Here is an 18,072-nt window from a genome sequence, read left to right as displayed (position 1 = left end):
GGGGGCTGTGGGGCAGGCACTGGGCCTGCGGTGTTGCTGGGGGGTGCAGTGGGGGCTGTGGGGCAGGCACTGGGCCTGCGGTGTTGTTGGGGGGGTGCAGTGGGGGCAGTGGGGCAGGCACTGGGCCTGCGGTGTTGCTGGGGGGTGCAGTGGGGGCAGTGGGGCAGGCACTGGGCCTGCGGTGTTGTTGGGGGGGGTGCAGTGGGGGCCGTGGGGCAGGCACTGGGCCTGCGGTGTTGCTGGGGGGTGCAGTGGGGGCCGTGGGGCAGGCACTGGGCCTGCGGTGTTGTTGGGTTGGGGTGCAGTGGGGGCTGTGGGGCAGGCACTGGGCCTGCGGTGTTGTTGGGGGGGTGCAGTGGGGGCTGTGGGGCAGGCACTGGGCCTGCGGTGTTGTTGGGGGGGGTGCAGTGGGGGCCGTGGGGCAGGCACTGGGCCTGCGGTGTTGCTGGGGGGTGCAGTGGGGGCTGTGGGGCAGGCACTGGGCCTGCGGTGTTGTTGGGGGGGTGCAGTGGGGGCAGTGGGGCAGGCACTGGGCCTGCGGTGTTGCTGGGGGGTGCAGTGGGGGCTGTGGGGCAGGCACTGGGCCTGCGGTGTTGCTGGGGGGTGCAGTGGGGGCTGTGGGGCAGGCACTGGGCCTGCGGTGTTGCTGGGGGGTGCAGTGGGGGCTGTGGGGCAGGCACTGGGCCTGCGGTGTTGCTGGGGGGGGTGCAGTGGGGGCCGTGGGGCAGGCACTGGGCCTGCGGTGTTGCTGGGGGGTGCAGTGGGGGCCGTGGGGCAGGCACTGGGCCTGCGGTGTTGCTGGGGGGTGCAGTGGGGGCAGTGGGGCAGGCACTGGGCCTGCGGTGTTGCTGGGGGTGTGCAGTGGGGGCTGTGGCGCAGGCACTGGGCCTGCGGTGTTGCTGGGGGGGTGCAGTGGGGGCTGTGGGGCAGGCACTGGGCCTGCGGTGTTGCTGGGGGGGTGCAGTGGGGGCTGTGGGGCAGGCACTGGGCCTGCGGTGTTGCTGGGGGGTGCAGTGGGGCAGGCACTGGGCCTGCGGTGTTGCTGGGGGGTGCAGTGGGGGCCGTGGGGCAGGCACTGGGCCTGCGGTGTTGCTGGGGGGTGCAGTGGGGGCAGTGGGGCAGGCACTGGGCCTGCGGTGTTGCTGGGGGGTGCAGTGGGGGCAGTGGGGCAGGCACTGGGCCTGCGGTGTTGCTGGGGGGTGCAGTGGGGGCTGTGGGGCAGGCACTGGGCCTGCGGTGTTGCTGGGGGGTGCAGTGGGGGCTGTGGGGCAGGCACTGGGCCTGCGGTGTTGCTGGGGGGTGCAGTGGGGGCTGTGGGGCAGGCACTGGGCCTGCGGTGTTGCTGGGGGGGGTGCAGTGGGGGCCGTGGGGCAGGCACTGGGCCTGCGGTGTTGCTGGGGGGTGCAGTGGGGGCCGTGGGGCAGGCACTGGGCCTGCGGTGTTGCTGGGGGTGTGCAGTGGGGGCTGTGGCACAGGCACTGGGCCTGCGGTGTTGCTGGGGGGGTGCAGTGGGGGCTGTGGGGCAGGCACTGGGCCTGCGGTGTTGCTGGGGGGTGCATTGGGGGCTGTGGGGCAGGCACTGGGCCTGCGGTGTTGCTGGGGGGTGCAGTGGGGCAGGCACTGGGCCTGCGGTGTTGCTGGGGGGTGCAGTGGGGGCCGTGGGGCAGGCACTGGGCCTGCGGTGTTGCTGGGGGGTGCAGTGGGGGCAGTGGGGCAGGCACTGGGCCTGCGGTGTTGCTGGGGGGTGCAGTGGGGGCAGTGGGGCAGGCACTGGGCCTGCGGTGTTGCTGGGGGGTACAGTGGGGGTTGTGGGGCAGGCACTGGGCCTGCGGTGTTGCTGGGGGGTGCAGTGGGGGCTGTGGGGCAGGCACTGGGCCTGGGGTGTTGCTGGGGGGTGCAGTGGGGGCTGTGGGGCAGGCACTGGGCCTGCGGTGTTGCTGGGGGGTGCAGTGGGGGCCGTGGGGCAGGCACTGGGCCTGCGGTGTTGCTGGGGGGTGCAGTGGGGGCCGTGGGGCAGGCACTGGGCCTGCGGTGTTGCTGGGGGGTGCAGTGGGGGCTGTGGGGCAGGCACTGGGCCTGCGGTGTTGTTGGGGGGGTGCAGTGGGGGCAGTGGGGCAGGCACTGGGCCTGCGGTGTTGTTGGGGGGTGCAGTGGGGGCTGTGGGGCAGGCACTGGGCCTGCGGTGTTGTTGGGGGGGTGCAGTGGGGGCTGTGGGGCAGGCACTGGGCCTGCGGTGTTGTTGGGGGGGGTGCAGTGGGCGCCGTGGGGCAGGCACTGGGCCTGCGGTGTTGTTGGGGGGTGCAGTGGGGGCTGTGGGGCAGGCACTGGGCCTGCGGTGTTGCTGGGGGGTGCAGTGGGGGCTGTGGGGCAGGCACTGGGCCTGTGGTGTTGTTGGGGGGGTGCAGTGGGGGCTGTGGGGCAGGCACTGGGCCTGCGGTGTTGCTGGGGGGGTGCAGTGGGGGCTGTGGGGCAGGCACTGGGCCTGCGGTGTTGTTGGGGGGGGTGCAGTGGGCGCCGTGGGGCAGGCACTGGGCCTGCGGTGTTGTTGGGGGGTGCAGTGGGGGCTGTGGGGCAGGCACTGGGCCTGCGGTGTTGTTGGGGGGTGCAGTGGGGGCTGTGGGGCAGGCACTGGGCCTGCGGTGTTGTTGGGGGGGTGCAGTGGGGGCCGTGGGGCAGGCACTGGGCCTGCGGTGTTGCTGGGGGGGGTGCAGTGGGGGCTGTGGGGCAGGCACTGGGCCTGCGGTGTTGTTGGGGGGGTGCAGTGGGGGCTGTGGGGCAGGCACTGGGCCTGCGGTGTTGTTGGGGGGGTGCAGTGGGGGCTGTGGGGCAGGCACTGGGCCTGCGGTGTTGCTGGGGGGGGTGCAGTGGGGGCTGTGGGGCAGGCACTGGGCCTGCGGTGTTGCTGGGGGGTGCAGTGGGGGCAGTGGGGCAGGCACTGGGCCTGCGGTGTTGTTGGGGGGGTGCAGTGGGGGCTGTGGGGCAGGCACTGGGCCTGCGGTGTTGCTGGGGGGGGCAGTGGGGCAGGCACTGGGCCTGCGGTGTTGTTGGAGGGGTGCAGTGGGGGCTGTGGGGCAGGCACTGGGCCTGCGGTGTTGTTGGGGGGGTGCAGTGGGGGCTGTGGGGCAGGCACTGGGCCTGCGGTGTTGCTGGGGGGGTGCAGTGGGGGCCGTGGGGCAGGCACTGGGCCTGCGGTGTTGTTGGGGGGGTGCAGTGGGGGCCGTGGGGCAGGCACTGGGCCTGCGGTGTTGCTGGGGGGGTGCAGTGGGGGCTGTGGGGCAGGCACTGGGCCTGCGGTGTTGTTGGGGGGGTGCAGTGGGGGCTGTGGGGCAGGCACTGGGCCTGCGGTGTTGCTGGGGGGTGCAGTGGGGGCTGTGGGGCAGGCACTGGGCCTGCGGTGTTGCTGGGGGGGTGCAGTGGGGGCTGTGGGGCAGGCACTGGGCCTGCGGTGTTGCTGGGGGGTGCAGTGGGGGCTGTGGGGCAGGCACTGGGCCTGCGGTGTTGTTGGGGGGGTGCAGTGGGGGCTGTGGGGCAGGCACTGGGCCTGCGGTGTTGCTGGGGGGTGCAGTGGGGGCTGTGGGGCAGGCACTGGGCCTGTGGTGTTGCTGGGGGGTGCAGTGGGGGCTGTGGGGCAGGCACTGGGCCTGCGGTGTTGCTGGGGGGGGTGCAGTGGGGGCTGTGGGGCAGGCACTGGGCCTGCGATGTTGTTGGGGGGTGCAGTGGGGGCTGTGGGGCAGGCACTGGGCCTGCGGTGTTGTTGGGGGGGTGCAGTGGGGGCTGTGGGGCAGGCACTGGGCCTGCGGTGTTGTTGGGGGGGGTGCAGTGGGGGCTGTGGGGCAGGCACTGGGCCTGCGGTGTTGTTGGGGGGGGTGCAGTGGGGGCTGTGGGGCAGGCACTGGGCCTGTGGTGTTGTTGGGGGGGTGCAGTGGGGGCTGTGGGGCAGGCACTGGGCCTGCGGTGTTGCTGGGGGGTGCAGTGGGGGCTGTGGGGCAGGCACTGGGCCTGCGGTGTTGTTGGGGGGGTGCAGTGGGGGCAGTGGGGCAGGCACTGGGCCTGCGGTGTTGCTGGGGGGTGCAGTGGGGGCAGTGGGGCAGGCACTGGGCCTGCGGTGTTGTTGGGGGGGGTGCAGTGGGGGCCGTGGGGCAGGCACTGGGCCTGCGGTGTTGCTGGGGGGTGCAGTGGGGGCCGTGGGGCAGGCACTGGGCCTGCGGTGTTGTTGGGGGGGGTGCAGTGGGGGCTGTGGGGCAGGCACTGGGCCTGCGGTGTTGTTGGGGGGGTGCAGTGGGGGCTGTGGGGCAGGCACTGGGCCTGCGGTGTTGTTGGGGGGGGGTGCAGTGGGGGCCGTGGGGCAGGCACTGGGCCTGCGGTGTTGCTGGGGGGGTGCAGTGGGGGCTGTGGGGCAGGCACTGGGCCTGCGGTGTTGTTGGGGGGGTGCAGTGGGGGCCGTGGGGCAGGCACTGGGCCTGCGGTGTTGCTGGGGGGTGCAGTGGGGGCTGTGGGGCAGGCACTGGGCCTGCGGTGTTGCTGGGGGGTGCAGTGGGGGCCGTGGGGCAGGCACTGGGCCTGCGGTGTTGCTGGGGGGTGCAGTGGGGGCCGTGGGGCAGGCACTGGGCCTGCGGTGTTGCTGGGGGGTGCAGTGGGGGCTGTGGGGCAGGCACTGGGCCTGCGGTGTTGTTGGGGGGGTGCAGTGGGGGCCGTGGGGCAGGCACTGGGCCTGCGGTGTTCCTGGGGGGTGCAGTGGGGGCTGTGGGGCAGGCACTGGGCCTGCGGTGTTGCTGGGGGGGGTGCAGTGGGGGCTGTGGGGCAGGCACTGGGCCTGCGGTGTTGCTGGGGGGGTGCAGTGGGGGCAGTGGGGCAGGCACTGGGCCTGCGGTGTTGTTGGGGGGGTGCAGTGGGGGCTGTGGGGCAGGCACTGGGCCTGCGGTGTTGTTGGGGAGGTGCAGTGGGGGCAGTGGGGCAGGCACTGGGCCTGCGGTGTTGTTGGGGGGGTGCAGTGGGGGCTGTGGGGCAGGCCCTGGGCCTGCGGTGTTGTTGGGGGGGTGCAGTGGGGGCTGTGGGGCAGGCACTGGGCCTGCGGTGTTGTTGGGGGGGGTGCAGTGGGGGCTGTGGGGCAGGCACTGGGCCTGCGGTGTTGTTGGGGGGGTGCAGTGGAGGCTGTGGGGCAGGCACTGGGCCTGCGGTGTTGTTGGGGGGGTGCAGTGGGGGCTGTGGGGCAGGCACTGGGCCTGCGGTGTTGCTGGGGGGTGCAGTGGGGGCTGTGGGGCAGGCACTGGGCCTGCGGTGTTGCTGGGGGGTGCAGTGGGGGCTGTGGGGCAGGCACTGGGCCTGCGGTGTTGCTGGGGGGGGTGCAGTGGGGGCCGTGGGGCAGGCACTGGGCCTGCGGTGTTGCTGGGGGGTGCAGTGGGGGCCGTGGGGCAGGCACTGGGCCTGCGGTGTTGCTGGGGGGTGCAGTGGGGGCAGTGGGGCAGGCACTGGGCCTGCGGTGTTGCTGGGGGTGTGCAGTGGGGGCTGTGGCGCAGGCACTGGGCCTGCGGTGTTGTTGGGGGGGTGCAGTGGGGGCTGTGGGGCAGGCACTGGGCCTGCGGTGTTGCTGGGGGGTGCAGTGGGGGCTGTGGGGCAGGCACTGGGCCTGCGGTGTTGCTGGGGGGTGCAGTGGGGCAGGCACTGGGCCTGCGGTGTTGCTGGGGGGTGCAGTGGGGGCCGTGGGGCAGGCACTGGGCCTGCGGTGTTGCTGGGGGGTGCAGTGGGGGCAGTGGGGCAGGCACTGGGCCTGCGGTGTTGCTGGGGGGTGCAGTGGGGGCAGTGGGGAAGGCACTGGGCCTGCGGTGTTGCTGGGGGGTGCAGTGGGGGCTGTGGGGCAGGCACTGGGCCTGCGGTGTTGCTGGGGGGTGCAGTGGGGGCTGTGGGGCAGGCACTGGGCCTGCGGTGTTGCTGGGGGGTGCAGTGGGGGCTGTGGGGCAGGCACTGGGCCTGCGGTGTTGCTGGGGGGGGTGCAGTGGGGGCCGTGGGGCAGGCACTGGGCCTGCGGTGTTGCTGGGGGGTGCAGTGGGGGCCGTGGGGCAGGCACTGGGCCTGTGGTGTTGCTGGGGGGTGCAGTGGGGGCTGTGGGGCAGGCACTGGGCGTGCGGTGTTGCTGGGGGGTGCAGTGGGGGCTGTGGGGCAGGCACTGGGCCTGCGGTGTTGTTGGGGGGGTGCAGTGGGGGCTGTGGGGCAGGCACTGGGCCTGCGGTGTTGTTGGGGGGTGCAGTGGGGGCTGTGGGGCAGGCACTGGGCCTGCGGTGTTGTTGGGGGGGTGCAGTGGGGGCTGTGGGGCAGGCACTGGGCCTGCGGTGTTGCTGGGGGGGGTGCAGTGGGGGCTGTGGGGCAGGCACTGGGCCTGCGGTGTTGTTGGGGGGGTGCAGTGGGGGCTGTGGGGCAGGCACTGGGCCTGCGGTGTTGCTGGGGGGTGCAGTGGGGGCTGTGGGGCAGGCACTGGGCCTGGCGTGTTGTTGGGGGGGTGCAGTGGGGGCTGTGGGGCAGGCACTGGGCCTGCGGTGTTGCTGGGGGGTGCAGTGGGGGCTGTGGGGCAGGCACTGGGCCTGCGGTGTTGCTGGGGGGTGCAGTGGGGGCTGTGGGGCAGGCACTGGGCCTGCGGTGTTGCTGGGGGGTGCAGTGGGGGCTGTGGGGCAGGCACTGGGCCTGCGGTGTTGTTGGGGGGGTGCAGTGGGGGCAGTGGGGCAGGCACTGGGCCTGCGGTGTTGCTGGGGGGTGCAGTGGGGGCTGTGGGGCAGGCACTGGGCCTGCGGTGTTGCTGGGGGGTGCAGTGGGGGCTGTGGGGCAGGCACTGGGCCTGCGGTGTTGCTGGGGGGTGCAGTGGGGGCTGTGGGGCAGGCACTGGGCCTGCGGTGTTGCTGGGGGGGGTGCAGTGGGGGCCGTGGGGCAGGCACTGGGCCTGCGGTGTTGCTGGGGGGTGCAGTGGGGGCCGTGGGGCAGGCACTGGGCCTGCGGTGTTGCTGGGGGGTGCAGTGGGGGCAGTGGGGCAGGCACTGGGCCTGCGGTGTTGCTGGGGGTGTGCAGTGGGGGCTGTGGCGCAGGCACTGGGCCTGCGGTGTTGCTGGGGGGGTGCAGTGGGGGCTGTGGGGCAGGCACTGGGCCTGCGGTGTTGCTGGGGGGTGCAGTGGGGGCTGTGGGGCAGGCACTGGGCCTGCGGTGTTGCTGGGGGGTGCAGTGGGGCAGGCACTGGGCCTGCGGTGTTGCTGGGGGGTGCAGTGGGGGCCGTGGGGCAGGCACTGGGCCTGCGGTGTTGCTGGGGGGTGCAGTGGGGGCAGTGGGGCAGGCACTGGGCCTGCGGTGTTGCTGGGGGGTGCAGTGGGGGCAGTGGGGCAGGCACTGGGCCTGCGGTGTTGCTGGGGGGTGCAGTGGGGGTTGTGGGGCAGGCACTGGGCCTGCGGTGTTGCTGGGGGGTGCAGTGGGGGCTGTGGGGCAGGCACTGGGCCTGCGGTGTTACTGGGGGGTGCAGTGGGGGCTGTGGGGCAGGCACTGGGCCTGCGGTGTTGCTGGGGGGGGTGCAGTGGGGGCCGTGGGGCAGGCACTGGGCCTGCGGTGTTGCTGCGGGGTGCAGTGGGGGCCGTGGGGCAGGCACTGGGCCTGCGGTGTTGCTGGGGGTGTTCAGTGGGGGCTGTGGCGCAGGCACTGGGCCTGCGGTGTTGCTGGGGGGGTGCAGTGGGGCAGGCACTGGGCCTGCGGTGTTGCTGGGGGGTGCAGTGGGGGCTGTGGGGCAGGCACTGGGCCTGCGGTGTTGTTGGGGGGGTGCAGTGGGGGCAGTGGGGCAGGCACTGGGCCTGCGGTGTTGCTGGGGGGTGCAGTGGGGGCTGTGGGGCAGGCACTGGGCCTGCGGTGTTGCTGGGGGGTGCAGTGGGGGCTGTGGGGCAGGCACTGGGCCTGCGGTGTTGCTGGGGGGTGCAGTGGGGGCTGTGGGGCAGGCACTGGGCCTGCGGTGTTGCTGGGGGGGGTGCAGTGGGGGCCGTGGGGCAGGCACTGGGCCTGCGGTGTTGCTGGGGGGTGCAGTGGGGGCCGTGGGGCAGGCACTGGGCCTGCGGTGTTGCTGGGGGGTGCAGTGGGGGCAGTGGGGCAGGCACTGGGCCTGCGGTGTTGCTGGGGGGTGCAGTGGGTGCAGTGGGGCAGGCACTGGGCCTGCGGTGTTGTTGGGGGGGTGCAGTGGGGGCAGTGGGGCAGGCACTGGGCCTGTGGTGTTGTTGGGGGGGTGCAGTGGGGGCAGTGGGGCAGGCACTGGGCCTGTGGTGTTGTTGGGGGGGTGCAGTGGGGGCAGTGGGGCAGGCACTGGGCCTGTGGTGTTGTTGGGGGGGTGCAGTGGGGGCCGTGGGGCAGGCACTGGGCCTGTGGTGTTGTTGGGGGGGTGCAGTGGGGGCAGTGGGGCAGGCACTGGGCCTGCGGTGTTGCTGGGGGTGTGCAGTGGGGGCTGTGGCGCAGGCACTGGGCCTGCGGTGTTGCTGGGGGGGTGCAGTGGGGGCTGTGGGGCAGGCACTGGGCCTGCGGTGTTGCTGGGGGGTGCAGTGGGGGCTGTGGGGCAGGCACTGGGCCTGCGGTGTTGCTGGGGGGTGCAGTGGGGCAGGCACTGGGCCTGCGGTGTTGCTGGGGGGTGCAGTGGGGGCCGTGGGGCAGGCACTGGGCCTGCGGTGTTGCTGGGGGGTGCAGTGGGGGCCGTGGGGCAGGCACTGGGCCTGCGGTGTTGCTGGGGGGTGCAGTGGGTGCAGTGGGGCAGGCACTGGGCCTGCGGTGTTGCTGGGGGGTGCAGTGGGGGCTGTGGGGCAGGCACTGGGCCTGCGGTGTTGCTGGGGGGTGCAGTGGGGGCTGTGGGGCAGGCACTGGGCCTGCGGTGTTGCTGGGGGGTGCAGTGGGGGCTGTGGGGCAGGCACTGGGCCTGCGGTGTTGCTGGGGGGGGTGCAGTGGGGGCCGTGGGGCAGGCACTGGGCCTGCGGTGTTGCTGCGGGGTGCAGTGGGGGCCGTGGGGCAGGCACTGGGCCTGCGGTGTTGCTGGGGGTGTTCAGTGGGGGCTGTGGCGCAGGCACTGGGCCTGCGGTGTTGCTGGGGGGGTGCAGTGGGGCAGGCACTGGGCCTGCGGTGTTGCTGGGGGGTGCAGTGGGGGCTGTGGGGCAGGCACTGGGCCTGCGGTGTTGCTGGGGGGTGCAGTGGGGCAGGCACTGGGCCTGCGGTGTTGCTGGGGGGTGCAGTGGGGGCCGTGGGGCAGGCACTGGGCCTGCGGTGTTGCTGGGGGGTGCAGTGGGGGCAGTGGGGCAGGCACTGGGCCTGCGGTGTTGCTGGGGGGTGCAGTGGGGGCAGTGGGGCAGGCACTGGGCCTGCGGTGTTGCTGGGGGGTGCAGTGGGGGTTGTGGGGCAGGCACTGGGCCTGCGGTGTTGCTGGGGGGTGCAGTGGGGGCTGTGGGGCAGGCACTGGGCCTGCGGTGTTGCTGGGGGGTGCAGTGGGGGCTGTGGGGCAGGCACTGGGCCTGCGGTGTTGCTGGGGGGTGCAGTGGGGGCCGTGGGGCAGGCACTGGGCCTGCGGTGTTTCTGGGGGTGCAGTGGGGGCCGTGGGGCAGGCACTGGGCCTGCGGTGTTGCTGGGGGGTGCAGTGGGGGCTGTGGGGCAGGCACTGGGCCTGCGGTGTTGCTGGGGGGTGCAGTGGGGGCTGTGGGGCAGGCACTGGGCCTGCGGTGTTGCTGGGGGGTGCAGTGGGGGCTGTGGGGCAGGCACTGGGCCTGCGGTGTTGTTGGGGGGGTGCAGTGGGGGCTGTGGGGCAGGCACTGGGCCTGCGGTGTTGCTGGGGGGTGCAGTGGGCGCCTGTCCCCACTGAGCTGTATTGAAGCACACAGCCCGCTCGCACCCGTGTCCCAAGCCATCTCCACCGGCCGCTCCCCCGGTTGCTGGCTCTGTCCCGGCTCAGTCCGTGGCACATTAAATAGCGGGGGGGGGGGGCAGAGGGCGCGGAGTCCTGCCCCACGTGCACTGAGCCGGAGGGGACCCCAGACCATAATGAGCTGGAGGCTCGTCTTGTCTGGGCTGGAGGAGGCAGGCAGGCCCAGCACCACCCGAGTCCCTGGGGACGTGTGGACTCCGAGAGGAGCTGCGGTTGGACCCGGGCAGAGGCCGCCAGAGCTCGGCAGCAGGTCTGTGCCCTGGGCGACACGACGCAGCCGGAGAAGCCGCTTACATTTGAAAGCCCCTGTCCCTTAGAGCTGGACACACTCCGTCGCCGCACTGCCTCTGGAGCCTGGGCCAGCTGCTGGCTCTGCAGCGCCCCACGAGGCAGGGCACCAGGCTCTGGCTCGCGGCGCCCGCAGGGGCTGGCTGCGAGTGGGACCCAGAAGCACAGATCTGGGTCTTGCCATGCCCTCCTGCACACTGGCTGTTTGCCCCACAGCTCGGCCGCCGTCCCCTGTCAACGTGACTGTCACTCAGCTGAAGGCGAACTCGGCCACTGTCTCCTGGGATGTCCCGGAGGGAGATGTCGTCATTGGCTATGCCATCTCGCAGCAGGTATGCCAGGCTCTGCCCCCAGGGCCCTGCACCCCCTGCCTTCCCCAGCACTGCCCCACCCCAGGGATGATGAGGGTCCTTCTTCCTTCATTGGCCATCCTACTGCTGGGGCACCAGCACGGGCTGTCTAGGGCCAGCAGGCCTCCAGCCCACCTTGAAATCTCCCTACAAAATGTCTGTGCTTCAGGCTGCTGCCTGTGCTGAGCCCATCCCCTTGGGCAGCGCCATGGGGTGCCCCAAAAATGCTGCCCTCCCCTGCCCAGCTCAGAGGAGTCTCCGAGGAGCTCACGGTGCCGCTCCCCCATGCACTGAGCTGCCTCTTGCCCTCACTAACCCCGCTGCGAGGGCTGGGCAGCTCCTGGGCCTGACTGTCTCTCCCACGCTGGCAGCGGCAGGACGGGCAAATGCAGCGCTTCATCCGGGAGGTGAACACCACCAACCGGGCCTGCGTGCTGTGGGACCTGGCGGAGGATGCCGACTACATCATCCAGGTGCAGAGCATCGGCCTGCATGGAGAGAGCCAGGCCAGCAAGCGGGTCCATTTCCGGACCCTGAAGGCGACCGATCGCCTCCCCTCCAACAGCTCCAACCAAGGTACGGCCAAGCCCTGGCGGGAGGGGCCACGTGCAGCCCTGTGCTAAGTTCCCTTCAGGACCCTGCAGCCTGGGGATGCAGGAGGCAGGACTGCCCCATGGGGACACTGCGGGCTCTCTGCTGCTTTGCATCCGACCCTGGCTGCCTCTGGGGGCAGCAGGGCGGGGTGTGGGGCTCCTCGGCAGAAGCCTTTGGGTCCCTGCTGCACGCTCTGGGCGCCTTGGTCCGGGCAGCGGGGCACAGGGCTTGGGTCACAAGGGTTTGGGTACTCAGGCGGTGCCCTGGGGTGGCTTGGCCCCTGGTGTGACAGCCACACAGCCGGAGCTGGCAAGTCCCTGCCCTCCAAGCCCCCCAGGAGCCAGGGGACACAAGGCACAGGAGGAGGCACACAGCCCACACCTCAGAGCAGCAGGGGCCTCCTGCCACAGGTGGGCACCACACGGCTCCTCTGCCAACTCCCCTCCATGAGGCGAGCTGGAGGCACCAAGCACTGCCTGTCCTGTGGCCTCGCCAGCCCAGGCTGCTGCTGCTCCCCGGGCTGCCCCGGGCCAATGGGGACCTTGTGATGGGGTCTGTCGGGGCTCAGGCCAGGTGTGGGAGGCTGGCTGGGGACAGTGAGGGGCTGGGATGCCCGCCCGTGTCTCCTGACGCTGGGGGTGACCGTGCACTCTTCCCTCTCTGTGCCGCCAGCACTCCCATCAGCTGCCGCTTGGCCAGGCAGGCGCTCAAGGGTTCAGCCCTCCCTCCCAGCCACGGTCTCAGCTAGTAGGTGCCTGGCTGGACGGGCCCTGTGCCTGTGCCCTTGCTACTGTCGTAGCCCTGGCTCCTCTCCCCACAGCTGGCCTGTCCGGGTACAGAGCAGGACCCCGCCAGCTCCAGAGGCAGCAGAGGAGCCTCCCGTGCCCAGCCAGGGGCCCCGAGCTGGCCACAGCACACAGGGCTTGTCCGCGTGTCTTGCAGGTGATATCACTGTGGAAGGGCTGGACAAGGAGCGACAGCTGCAGACCGGGGAGATTGTCATCATTGTGACTGTGCTGCTCATGTGGGCAGGTGAGGAGCGGGGAGGGGCTGGCCACAGCCTTCCAGCCCCTCTGGATCCCAGGCGGGGGCTGGGCTGGAGGTGCCAGGAGACGCAGTGGGCTGGGGAAAAGGGGTGGTGGACGCGGGGCAGATGTAAAATATCTTGACGTTGGTAAAGTTCCGACACCGTCCTCAGCCACATTCTCATAAACAAAGTAGGGAACTGTGGGTGGGAAGCAGGTGCAGGACAGGCTGCCAGAATCATTGTCCCTGGTTCGCCCCCCAGGGTCAGTCCTGGGTCTAGCACTAGGCAGCGGTTTCGTTAGCGACCTGTGGAACGGGGCGGAGAGGCGGCTGTTTGCCTAGCTCAGAGAGCTGGTGCGGCGGGGCCCATAGGCAAGGGTGACGAGGTGTTATTTCCTCGTCATGTGTCCACTGCCAATGGGCTGGTGAGCGGGTTCAGAAGAAAGTGACGTGGCCAGTGTGGGTCCGTGCACAGGCTCCGTGCCGAGAACACAGCCGCATGCTTGCGGGGCTGGAGCAGCTGCACTCGCAATAGCATGGTGGAGCGCCTGGCTGGACACGGAGCGCAGACCCAGGGTTTGGGATTCCAGTGCCCCTGCACAGCAGCGGCCACGCAGCTGTTTTTAGCTCTGCCCAGCTGCAGTGCGGACACCCTGCTGGAGGCCTGGAACAGCCTGTGAGTGAAGCCCACCCCACTCAGGTTCCCAAAGAGAAGCTGAGAGGGGAGGGCCCCTTAGGAGGCCTATGCAGGCACTAGCTGGCAGGGGTTCAGCGAGGGGCGGGGGTATGTTCATGGGGTGCTTGCTTGGGGGGCTCTGTGCTGGGCCCAGTGGCCTGCTAGGCAAGGCCGAGAGCTGCTTAACGAGGCTTTGAGCCATAAATTCTAAGCTCCCATCAGCCTTAACCAGGGGTCAGGAGGACCAGGGCTCGCTCCTAAGGGTATGTCTACACTACCCCCCTAGTTCGAACTGGGGGGGTAATGTAGGCATACCGAACTTGCAAATGAAGCCCGGGATTTGAATTTCCCAGGCTTCATTTGCATAAAGCCGGCTGGCGCCATTATTAAATGCCGGCTAGTTCGGACCCCGTGCCGCGCAGCTACACGCGGCACGGACTAGCTAGTTCCGATTAGGCTTCCTACGGCTACACGCGGCACGGACTAGCTAGTTCCGATTAGGCTTCCTACGGCTACACGCGGCACGGACTAGCTTGTTCGGATTAGGCTTCCTACGGCTACACGCGGCACGGACTAGCTAGTTCCGATTAGGCTTCCTACGGCTACACGCGGCACGGACTAGCTAGTTCGGATTAGGCTTCCTACGGCTACACGCGGCACGGACTAGCTAGTTCCGATTAGGCTTCCCACGGCTACACGCGGTACGGACTAGCTAGTTCGGATTAGGCTTCCTACGGCTACACGCGGCACGGACTAGCTAGTTCCGATTAGGCTTCCCACGGCTACACGCGGCACGGACTAGCTAGTTCGGATTAGGCTTCCTACGGCTACACGCGGCACGGACTAGCTAGTTCCGATTAGGCTTCCTACGGCTACACGCGGCACGGACTAGCTAGTTCCGATTAGGCTTCCCACGGCTACACGCGGCACGGACTAGCTAGTTCCGATTAGGCTTCCTACGGCTACACGCGGCACGGACTAGCTAGTTCGGATTAGGCTTCCTACGGCTACACGCGGCACGGACTAGCTAGTTCCGATTAGGCTTCCTACGGCTACACGCGGTACGGACTAGCTAGTTCCGATTAGGCTTCCTACGGCTACACGCGGCATGGACTAGCTAGTTCGGATTAGGCTTCCTACGGCTACACGCGGTACGGACTAGCTAGTTCCGATTAGGCTTCCTACGGCTACACGCGGCACGGACTAGCTAGTTCCGATTAGGCTTCCTACGGCTACACGCGGCACGGACTAGCTAGTTCCGATTAGGCTTCCTACGGCTACACGCGGCACGGACTAGCTAGTTCCGATTAGGCTTCCTACGGCTACACGCGGCACGGACTAGCTAGTTCCGATTAGGCTTCCTACGGCTACACGCGGCACGGACTAGCTAGTTCCGATTAGGCTTCCTACGGCTACACGCGGCACGGACTAGCTAGTTCCGATTAGGCTTCCTACGGCTACACGCGGCACGGACTAGCTAGTTCGGATTAGGCTTCCTACGGCTACACGCGGTACGGACTAGCTAGTTCAGATTAGGCTTCCCACGGCTACATGCGGCACGGACTAGCTAGTTCGGATTAGGCTTCCTACGGCTACACGCGGCACGGACTAGCTAGTTCCGATTAGGCTTCCTACGGCTACACGCGGCACGGACTAGCTAGTTCGGATTAGGCTTCCCACGGCTACACGCGGTACGGACTAGCTAGTTCCGATTAGGCTTCCTACGGCTACACGCGGTACGGACTAGCTAGTTCGGATTAGGCTTCCTACGGCTACACGCGGCACGGACTAGCTAGTTCCGATTAGGCTTCCTACGGCTACACGCGGCACGGACTAGCTAGTTCCGATTAGGCTTCCTACGGCTACACGCGGCACGGACTAGCTAGTTCCGATTAGGCTTCCTACGGCTACACGCGGCACGGACTAGCTAGTTCCGATTAGGCTTCCTACGGCTACACGCGGCACGGACTAGCTAGTTCCGATTAGGCTTCCTACGGCTACACGCGGCACGGACTAGCTAGTTCGGATTAGGCTTCCTACGGCTACACGCGGTACGGACTAGCTAGTTCAGATTAGGCTTCCCACGGCTACATGCGGCACGGACTAGCTAGTTCGGATTAGGCTTCCTACGGCTACACGCGGCACGGACTAGCTAGTTCCGATTAGGCTTCCTACGGCTACACGCGGCACGGACTAGCTAGTTCGGATTAGGCTTCCCACGGCTACACGCGGTACGGACTAGCTAGTTCCGATTAGGCTTCCTACGGCTACACGCGGTACGGACTAGCTAGTTCGGATTAGGCTTCCTACGGCTACACGCGGCACGGACTAGCTAGTTCGGATTAGGCTTCCTACGGCTACACGCGGCACGGACTAGCTAGTTCCGATTAGGCTTCCTACGGCTACACGCGGCACGGACTAGCTAGTTCCGATTAGGCTTCCCACGGCTACATGCGGCACGGACTAGCTAGTTCGGATTAGGCTTCCTACGGCTACACGCGGCACGGACTAGCTAGTTCGGATTAGGCTTCCTACGGCTACACGCGGTACGGACTAGCTAGTTCAGATTAGGCTTCCCACGGCTACATGCGGCACGGACTAGCTAGTTCGGATTAGGCTTCCTACGGCTACACGCGGCACGGACTAGCTAGTTCCGATTAGGCTTCCCACGGCTACATGCGGCACGGACTAGCTAGTTCGGATTAGGCTTCCTACGGCTACACGCGGTACGGACTAGCTAGTTCCGATTAGGCTTCCCACGGCTACATGCGGCACGGACTAGCTAGTTCGGATTAGGCTTCCTACGGCTACACGCGGCACGGACTAGCTAGTTCGGATTAGGCTTCCTACGGCTACACGCGGTACGGACTAGCTAGTTCAGATTAGGCTTCCCACGGCTACATGCGGCACGGACTAGCTAGTTCGGATTAGGCTTCCTACGGCTACACGCGGCACGGACTAGCTAGTTCCGATTAGGCTTCCCACGGCTACATGCGGCACGGACTAGCTTGTTCGGATTAGGCTTCCTACGGCTACACGCGGTACGGACTAGCTAGTTCCGATTAGGCTTCCCACGGCTACATGCGGCACGGACTAGCTAGTTCGGATTAGGCTTCCTACGGCTACACGCGGCACGGACTAGCTAGTTCGGATTAGGCTTCCTACGGCTACACGCGGCACGGACTAGCTAGTTCCGATTAGGCTTCCCACGGCTACACGCGGCACGGACTAGCTAGTTCCGATTAGGCTTCCCACGGCTACACGCGGCACGGACTAGCTAGTTCGGATTAGGCTTCCTACGGCTACACGCGGCACGGACTAGCTAGTTCCGATTAGGCTTCCTACGGCTACACGCGGCACGGACTAGCTAGTTCCGATTAGGCTTCCTACGGCTACACGCGGCACGGACTAGCTAGTTCGGATTAGGCTTCCTACGGCTACACGCGGCACGGACTAGCTAGTTCGGATTAGGCTTCCTACGGCTACACGCGGCACGGACTAGCTAGTTCCGATTAGGCTTCCTACGGCTACACGCGGCACGGACTAGCTAGTTCCGATTAGGCTTCCTACGGCTACACGCGGCACGGACTAGCTAGTTCCGATTAGGCTTCCTACGGCTACACGCGGCACGGACTAGCTAGTTCCGATTAGGCTTCCTACGGCTACACGCGGTACGGACTAGCTAGTTCCGATTAGGCTTCCTACGGCTACACGCGGCACGGACTAGCTAGTTCGGATTAGGCTTCCTACGGCTACACGCGGCACGGACTAGCTAGTTCCGATTAGGCTTCCCACGGCTACACGCGGCACGGACTAGCTAGTTCCGATTAGGCTTCCTACGGCTACACGCGGCACGGACTAGCTAGTTCCGATTAGGCTTCCCACGGCTACACGCGGCACGGACTAGCTAGTTCCGATTAGGCTTCCTACGGCTACACGCGGTACGGACTAGCTAGTTCAGATTAGGCTTCCCACGGCTACATGCGGCACGGACTAGCTAGTTCCGATTAGGCTTCCCACGGCTACACGCGGCACGGACTAGCTAGTTCCGATTAGGCTTCCTACGGCTACACGCGGCACGGACTAGCTAGTTCCGATTAGGCTTTCTACGGCTACACGCGGCACGGACTAGCTAGTTCCGATTAGGCTTCCTACGGCTACACGCGGCATGGACTAGCTAGTTCCGATTAGGCTTCCCACGGCTACACGCGGCACGGACTAGCTAGTTCCGATTAGGCTTCCTACGGCTACACGCGGCACGGACTAGCTAGTTCGGATTAGGCTTCCCACGGCTACACGCGGCACGGACTAGCTAGTTCCGATTAGGCTTCCTACGGCTACATGCGGCACGGACTAGCTAGTTCAGATTAGGCTTCCTACGGCTACACGCGGCACGGACTAGCTAGTTCGGATTAGGCTTCCTACGGCTACATGCGGCACGGACTAGCTAGTTCAGATTAGGCTTCCCACGGCTACACGCGGCACGGACTAGCTAGTTCCGATTAGGCTTCCTACGGCTACACGCGGCACGGACTAGCTAGTTCGGATTAGGCTTCCCACGGCTACACGCGGCACGGACTAGCTAGTTCAGATTAGGCTTCCTACGGCTACATGCGGCACGGACTAGCTAGTTCCGATTAGGCTTCCTAATCCAAACTAGCTGTACACCTCATTCCACGAGCAACATAGGGATTTGGTCTGACTCAGTACGGCCGTTCTTATGGCACTGGGGACACCCCCTCACATTAGATCTGTTTGCCCTGCAGCAGTGATTGCGCTCTTCTGCAGACAGTACGACATTATCAAGGACAACGACTCCAACAACAACAAGGAAAAGACCAAGCCGTCCTCAGAGCACAGCACCCCAGAGCGACCCACAGGGGGGCTACTACGCACCAAGGTAACTGGGGCCGATTACTGGGGGGGTGACTGTGCGAGGCACTGGGGGATGGGTCTGAGTGTGCAAGGCACTGAGGAATGGGGGGTGTGCATAGACAGTAGGGTACTCCAAGGTAAACTGAGGCACACATCCTCACAATATTATGGAGAACTTCCCTATGCTGCATGCCCTGTCCGCTGGCCTCAGCATCCTCCAGCAGCAGAGGGCAGGAGCAGGCAGCAGAGCTAGGTCTCTGGGCACATGGCCCAGCCACGCTTGCATGGCACCTGTGGTGTCAGCAGTACCCCGCACTCTGAGGGGTCTCGTGAGCCGGAGGAGTTGGGGGGGC

The 18,072-nt window shown here is 67.8% G+C and overlaps 1 protein-coding gene across 2 annotated transcripts in view; it reads left to right on the top strand.

Annotated features, from left to right (window-relative positions):
• FNDC4 (fibronectin type III domain containing 4) overlaps positions 1-18,072 on the top strand; it is a 36,172-nt gene that overhangs the window by 10,248 nt on the left and 7,852 nt on the right. For both annotated transcript variants that reach the window (XM_075915734.2, XM_075915735.2), the window contains exons 2-5: positions 10,415-10,530; positions 10,920-11,124; positions 12,085-12,174; positions 17,611-17,744. In XM_075915734.2, the coding sequence (XP_075771849.1) occupies positions 10,415-10,530; positions 10,920-11,124; positions 12,085-12,174; positions 17,611-17,744 (545 nt within the window). The remainder of the gene's footprint in view (positions 1-10,414; positions 10,531-10,919; positions 11,125-12,084; positions 12,175-17,610; positions 17,745-18,072) is intronic.

This window comes from Pelodiscus sinensis, chromosome 3, assembly GCF_052426305.1.
Source record: "Pelodiscus sinensis isolate ZL-2025 chromosome 3, ASM5242630v1, whole genome shotgun sequence".
NCBI lineage: Eukaryota > Metazoa > Chordata > Testudines > Trionychidae > Pelodiscus > Pelodiscus sinensis.
This window is presented reverse-complemented; position numbering and strand designations above follow the sequence as displayed.